General features: G+C 44.0%; 1 protein-coding gene and 3 non-coding genes across 4 annotated transcripts; all 4 read right to left on the bottom strand.

The window, feature by feature from the left end:
* Positions 1–2,203, bottom strand: Rpl17 (ribosomal protein L17). The gene is made up of 6 exons (XM_076836728.2): positions 2,087–2,203; positions 1,954–1,994; positions 1,651–1,785; positions 1,304–1,402; positions 392–583; positions 1–94 (listed from the first exon to the last, which is right to left on the bottom strand). The coding sequence occupies exons 1-6, from the start codon at positions 2,124–2,126 to the stop codon at positions 47–49; spliced, it is 555 nt and encodes a 184-aa protein (XP_076692843.1). The 5' UTR covers positions 2,127–2,203; the 3' UTR covers positions 1–46.
* LOC143383063 (small nucleolar RNA SNORD58) lies at positions 277–340 on the bottom strand. The gene has a single exon (XR_013089106.1). It is a non-coding gene; the product is annotated as a small nucleolar RNA SNORD58 (small nucleolar RNA).
* On the bottom strand, positions 1,491–1,555 carry LOC143383062 (small nucleolar RNA SNORD58). Its single transcript, XR_013089105.1, has one exon. It is a non-coding gene; the product is annotated as a small nucleolar RNA SNORD58 (small nucleolar RNA).
* A 25-nt stretch (positions 2,204–2,228) lies between the features above and the next one.
* LOC143383064 (small nucleolar RNA SNORD58) lies at positions 2,229–2,294 on the bottom strand. Its single transcript, XR_013089107.1, has one exon. It is a non-coding gene; the product is annotated as a small nucleolar RNA SNORD58 (small nucleolar RNA).
* Positions 2,295–7,207: the final 4,913 nt, after the last annotated feature.

The raw sequence follows: 7,207 nt of genomic DNA, 5'->3' as shown, positions 1-7,207 counted from the left end.
TAAAGACAACCAACATCCTTTTATTTGCATTTATTTTTTGTTGAATTTATTCCCGTGCCATAAGTTTTTGTTTCTTTAGCTTCTTCTGGGATATCTGGGAAAGGAAAAAGGAAAAAAATTTTGAGATTTCAGGGACATGTGTTTAAAGTGGCTAGGGAAACCTAAGTGGGACCACAGATAATTATATGCATTTGATATACTAACTACAAAATTATTATTTATTGTTTAGGCAAGAAACAAATTAGGGTCATGAAAGCCAAAATAAAGTGTTAAAAGGTTGCTCAGAATACTTTCCTTTCATGGTTATTCCAAAGGTGTCCTAAGATGGTCATCACAGCAACCATAGATCTTTCTAAAGTACACGAACAAAATCAAGCTATTAAATAATTACCTTTTTCTTCTGTGCAACCTCCTCTTCTGGTTTAGGAACAATTTGTTCCTTTTCAGTGAGGATCATCTCAATATGGCAGGGGGAACTCATGTATGGGTTAATCCGACCATGAGCTCTGTAAGTACGACGACGCATCTTGGGTGCTTTGTTCACCTGGATATGTTCAATGACCAGAGAATCTACGTCTAAACCCTGGCAAGAGAGGGAGAACAAAATAAGATAACATCTTTCATGGTCTTAACGCTACTAATACATTATAGGGAAATACTAATTCCCAACCAATACCCCATCCATGTCTGAATAAAATCATTTTTGAAAGATAATCCTTTAAGATCTTCAATAGTATATTTTTTCAAGACACACTCTGCTTTCTGTGTTATCACCATAATGATGTTCTTACTGTGCTAGAGTAAGTGCTCTGAGTTGTATCCCCAGTTTGTGACCACCCTATGCCTAGAATCCCAAGTTATGAGAAGGCTGAGGCAGGAGCTTCTCAAGTTCAAGGCCAGTCTAACAACTTGGACAGTCAAAAAGGTTGGGGATGGTGGTAGCAGCTGAAGGATGTAGCTTAGAGGAACTCCCGAGTTCCATCTCCAGTAAAGAAAAAAAGGGTGCAGGTGTGGGGTCATGGTGAAGAGGACAATGTATAGCCAGTTTCTACACCCTGATATAACCACTAACAAGGCAATCATTTTGATAATTAATCATACTACCAAAAGGTTCATGGCACAAGAAAAGTTACAGCTGTTGGTAGATTTTTATGAAAATCTTTATAGACAAAATTTTGGACTGCTGGAGACAGAGAAGTCTTTAGAATATTTAAATGAGAGATTCAATCAGCAAAACAACGATACAAATCAGGAACAACACTTAATTTGCATATACACATAAGGAGGCTTATGGTTTGGGTACCTTAAGTTCAGCATTACTCTCTGCATTTTTAAGCATGTGCAGCAAAAATTCAGCACTCTTTTTGGGCCACCGGCCCTGTGTCCAGCCCCACTGTTTGGCCTGAGAAAATGAAGGAATGTGATTAGTAACTTTCCACGGTTTAAACGAACATTGGAACCATGATGAATCTATTTTATCTAATATCAAGGTTGCTCAGCACATGGTTTATTTCATGGTTAATCCAAAGGTGTCCTAAGATAGTCATCACAGCAACCAAGAAAGTTTGACAAAGGCAGATTCTAGCCACAATTATCCCAGCCAATCACCTTAACAATTTATATTTTCAAGTAGCCACTAAGAATTCTCACCTGGGCACACCTCCCAACTCCACCATTGTAACGCCGGAATGGCACACATTGCTTCTTTAATGTGACATCTTTCAGGTACTTGGTGGCTTTTCGGATATGCATACCCTTGATGGCTTGGGCAGTTTCACGGGTGTTCTAAATAAGAGTAATGAAGTTTTGGTTAGCATAATTTTTAAAGCAATTTCAAAATTGTCATACATGATAATTGTGTGGTGTCCTAAGAAAGGCATCACTGCAGCTTCCTTTAAACATGATCAACACTAGAGCATGTGGAAAACTTAGAGTGCATTAGGAGTCTCATACCTTAAAGTGAACACGAAGATTTGAGCCTCTTGATTTGCATGCTAGAATATAAAAAAAATTTTGATTAATTTCTGGCTATACTTTTATGCTCACCCCAAAGTAGAAATTATAGATCTATGTCCTATTCACTTACATTTTGTGGGGTTTTCGGGGTCAAGAGAGTAGCGGACCATTTTCACAGATCACCTGGAAGGGAGCACCCCATACTTGTCAGTAATAGATACTTAAGGGTAACTGGTGAACTTTAAATAACAAAGTGTTAAGTGTTATTAGAAGCTGCTCAGAGAACAGTTGTTTTCATGATCAATCCAAAGGTGTCCTAAGATATGCCATCATCGCAGCCGTCCTTTCCCTCCACCCTGTCCTTTCTTCTCTTCCCTCTGCCATCAACCAACCACTACGGCGCTGATTACACGAAGAGTGATTTGGACCTCCAATCAACCCCCTCCCTTCCCCTTTAGAAGAAAACAGCCAGTTTTGATCTAAACGTGGGTCTTTTAGACCTAAGATGCCGCCAATGCATGGCATTTGACATAGCAAAAACCAACTCCGATCCTCTCCGCCCTCCCTACCTCTTTACAGAAACCCCTTCATTCACACAGCTTCACAAGAATAGCTTCCCACACCACAGACTTTACACTATCATCCACGTTAGGTAGGAGCCATCCAATTTGCAGCACTTAACTGAGAAGGGTTTGGTTTCGATCTGCCTTTATTCCCTCAAAACTTTCTCGCATTGCGGCCACAAATGCTCCGCGTACTGGCCACCACTCACCGCGGGACACTGGACCTCCACAGTCGGAGTAGACACGGAGAGCAGCTGCCCGTACCCCCACCAGCCGACGAGCTTCTCCCTCCCCTGTCCCCATCCATCACGTTCCTCTGCAGCTCACAGAGGCCTGGCAGGCCGGGGAGCACCAAATCGGGCACTCTGCCACGTCTCCTTGCACAGAAAAACATCGCTTCCAGCAAGAAATCGTAGCCCTGGGAGTTTTCCTCCCGGGATCCTTGACGCCCGCACTCCAGAGGCCAGGATGGCGGTGATGACCGGAGGATTGAACACTCGCACCCAGACTCTAGAGAAGCACTCACCTCAGGCCGCTTACAGGAAGAGGAAGAGCGGTGGCTTCTGGGAGAATTCATGAAAACTCGACCTCTCGCGAGATTTCAGGATAAAAAAAAAAAAAACGAGAACTGGGAGGGCAGAAAGGGAGTGTGGGATATGATTTGAGAATGCCTGGAACGAATGCCAGTCTCCTTAGAGACTGTCTCAAATTTCTCATATTTATTTGGTATCCAGAAATAAAGTTATGGGTGTTAAATATCAGTCAACTAAGCCAGGCTTGTAGTTCTAGGTTAGAAATATGTTACTAGACATGAACGAGAGATTTTGTTTAGCCGAGAACATTCGTTAGGTTTGATTGTGCGATCATAAACTACTTGAAAGTAATTTATAAACGTAATTAAGAAGAAAGAAGCCGGACGTGGTGGCGCATGTAATTCCAGCGACTCGGGAGGCTGAGACAGAAGGATCGCAAGTTCAAAGCTAGCCTCAGCAACTTAGCGAGATCCTTTCTCAAAATAAAAAATAAAAAGGGGACTGGATTTGTGGCTCAGTGCTAGAGCGCTCACAAGCCACTGGGTTCGATCCTCAGCACCATATAAAAATAAAGATATAAAATAAATAAAAAAGGACGGATATGGGGCTCAGTGGTTAAGCACCTTTGGTTTCAATTTAAAACAAATCCCAGATATATATCTCCTTTAATTTTTTTTTTTTTTTGGTTGTTGTTGATGATGATGTTGTTTCTTGTTTGTTTGTTACTGAGATTGAGCCCAGGGGAGTTTTTTACTGAGCCACATCCCCAGCCCACACTTTTTTTCCTTTTTTCTTTTTGGAGACAGGATCTTCTTAAGTTGCTGAGGCTGGTCTGGAACTTGGGATTCTCCATCTTAGTCGCTCGTAGCTGTAGCTAACATTACAGGCATGTGCCACTGTGCATGGCATTTGCAAGCAATTCTTTTTTTCTTTTTTCCAATTTTTTTTTAGTTGTCTATGGACACAATACCTTTACTTTTTTTAGGACTAATGTTGCACTCCATCTTGGCAAGGACATTAGGAGATAGAAATCACTTTTTAGGCTGGGTACAGCAGTGCATGCCCATAATCCCAGTGATTCCAGAGGCTGAGGCAGGAGGATTGCAAGTTCAAAGCCAGCCTCAGCAACTGAGGGAGACTCTTAAACTTGGCAAGACCCTGTCTCCAAATAAAAAATTTTTAAAAAGTTTGGGGATTTAGCTCAGCCATAAAGTGACCTTTGTTTGGGTTCAATCCCTGTTAACAAAACAAGAAAAAAGAAACACACACACACATATATGTATGTATTTTTTTAGTTGTAAGTTGACATAATATCTTTATTTTATTTATTTATTTATATGTGGTGCTGAGGATTGAACCCAGGGCCTCGCATGTGCTAGGGGAGCGTTCTACCACTGAGCCACAACCCTAGCCCCACACTTTTTAAGTTATAACAGTGCATAGCACAGTAGTCATTAAAGTCACTCATGTGCAAACAAACATAACATGCAGCAAAAGAGTATTGTATTATAAGATTCCATTTGTATATATACTTTAATATTAATAGCTCATTTCATATAATGTAATGTATCCCAAGTGGGATTGTTTTGGCATGTCATTGTCACAGGGCATGGGCCTGCTGCCAGGCTAAGACAGCCTTGGCAGTCCTTTCTCACCCTGATTCTTGCCATCAGGCCAGAAAGATTTCATCACAGACATACCACTCAGATAGCGGACATGAGTTTTATTAGAAGGGATTGAAAAAGGGAAGAGGAGCACTCCCAGAGGAGGAGGAGGACCGCATCGCTTGCCCCTCCCCACTCCAGTTGTTTGTTTTGTGCTGGGGATTGAACCTGGGGCACTCTACCACTGACTATCCCTGGTCCTTTCATCAAGGGAGAATAAATGTCTCCAGAGAAGGGTCGTAGGAGTTCTCAGAGGGAAGCGGGAATTCAACTCAAGGCCAGAGGGGCTGTTGGCAGACCTGACAGAACAGAATTTCAGCCTGAGCCGGACAAAGACATAGACAGAGGTTTATTTAGGAAGTAGATACACATTCACAGGAGAAGTGGGCTATCTCCAGGGTGAGAAGCCCAGCCTGTGTTGGGAGTCCAGTTCTTAAAAAAGGGCTGTATCCGGGGCCAATCTGGAGCCAGGGTGGAGCTGCACTGTTTCATGCCAGTTTTCCCTGCACTTGTGTATTTCCCTCATTTTACAAGGGTATGGGCCAAATGCCTGCTTTTTCAAGATTTGCAGCTCAGCTTTCTGAATCTCAATGGCTCAAGGAGGTTTCCTTTAAGACTTAGTATATCTCTCCATGCTAAATCGCTATCTCACTTTTTTTCATTTTTTATTGAGACAGAGTGTCCCTAAATTGCTGAGGCTGACCTCAAACTTGCTATCGTCTCGCCTCAGCTTCCCCAGTCACCTGCCCTCCAGTCTTCTTGGTGGGCCCCAGGGAAAATTCTAAAATCCCACTCAAATTCGCCTCTTGACTTTTGACTGACAGAAGGATGACATCAGACTTTCAAGTTTCCACTGTTTGTGACAACTCTAGGTCGCTTTGGCCCATGTTTACCAGTTCTGATTGAAATGTGTCCCTTTTTTGGCGGGGGATTAACTGGAGATTAAACTCAGGGGCATTTGACCACTGGGCCACATTTCCAGCCCTATTTTGTATTTTATTTAGAGACAGGGTCCCACTGAGTTGCTTAGCACCTTGCTGTTGCTGAGGCTGGCTTTGAACTTGTGATCCTCCTGCCTCAGCCTCCTGAGTCATTGGGATTACAGGCGTGTGCATCATGCCTGGCTGAAATCTTCTGTCCTTATAGATTTTATGGGTAAGGGGAATTATCCTTATCTCCCTGAACTCTGGGATCTGATCTATGTATAGGTCACAAAAATCATTCCCACTTTCAGGGTAACGTGTTTTTTTTTTTTTTTTTTGGTGGTGGTGGGGTGGAGAACCAGAGGAACTTTAATTGCCAAGAGTACAGGATAAAGGAAATCCAAACCTATAATACCAGTGGCTCCAGAGGCTGAGGCAGGAGGCTGAGGAGCTCAAAAGCCTCAGCAGGTTAGCAAGATCCTGTCTCCAAATAAAATATGAAGAGGGCTGGAAGTGTGCCTTAGGGGTAAAGTGCCCCTGGGTTCAATTCTCATTATTCCCCCACCAAAAAAAACCAAAACCAAAACCATGTGAGAATGTTTTAATATTCAGGAGGGAGTTTGATGAAAACCATAGGTAGTACACAAGCCTGCAGAAGCTCACAATACTGAGTGTCGAGGGTGCAGGGCACAGCCCCCTAAAGAGCTCTGGGGCAACATCAAGGGAAGGAAGTGGATCCAGGAACACCCATTCCACTCCTAGACCAGAAACCCAGACACTTGCTTCCCTGGTGACTGAAATGACAGGTGGGGACAACAATCAGATGCGAAAGTAGAGGCGTAGAACCCATATACATTCAGGAATCTCCTGGACCTGATTTGTCCGTGTCCTCTTCCTCCGGGTCCGAAGATGTGAAGACAGAGACTCGGAGCTTTCGAAGCTATATAGAGCCTCACAGGCCTGGCCCCCTGGCCCACTGGGGCCCTGAAGCTGGGTTGCTGCTGATGGGACGCCCTCCTGTACGCTGCCCACAGGCCTGTCCTGGACTGGAGAAGCAGGGTTGGTCCTCTGGGAAGAAATCCTAAGGACTGGCACTTAAGTCGCCCATTGCCTCTGGGTGTGCCCACGTAAGCCCACTGGCCCCAGCACAGGTAGACGACTTCTGTCCAGGAAGAAGGTGGGCTCAGATGCTGCTCCAGCTGAGGGTGTGGTGCCCGGCCAGGGTATGAGGCCTGGCAAGCCACAAACTACTTCTGCACATGACGCTTCTCCAGGTCAAGCGTGGTGGCCAGGACCACCAGGGCACTGTGGGATGGAGAGGGGTCCTTCAGGAAGTATTCATTCAGCTCCTTTTGCTGCTGCTTGCTGAAGATCCTAACAAGGCAACTCCAGGGGACATTGAGTTTGGTAAAACATGAATATCTTCCATCACAGCTGCTGCTCTGTTCAGGTGAATCACTTGTGTGTTTTTCTTGGCATTTTGGACTTTCATTTCTCCTTCAAATAACAGGTTGTTTGCTGAGGAGTGTAACGTAGCCTGTTGACTTTAGTCAGGCAGGGCTGCAGGT

This window comes from Callospermophilus lateralis, chromosome 17 (genome assembly GCF_048772815.1).
Source record: "Callospermophilus lateralis isolate mCalLat2 chromosome 17, mCalLat2.hap1, whole genome shotgun sequence".
NCBI classification, from domain to species: domain Eukaryota; kingdom Metazoa; phylum Chordata; class Mammalia; order Rodentia; family Sciuridae; genus Callospermophilus; species Callospermophilus lateralis.
Note: the sequence above shows the minus strand (reverse complement) of the source record. Positions and strands in the feature narration are given on the sequence as shown.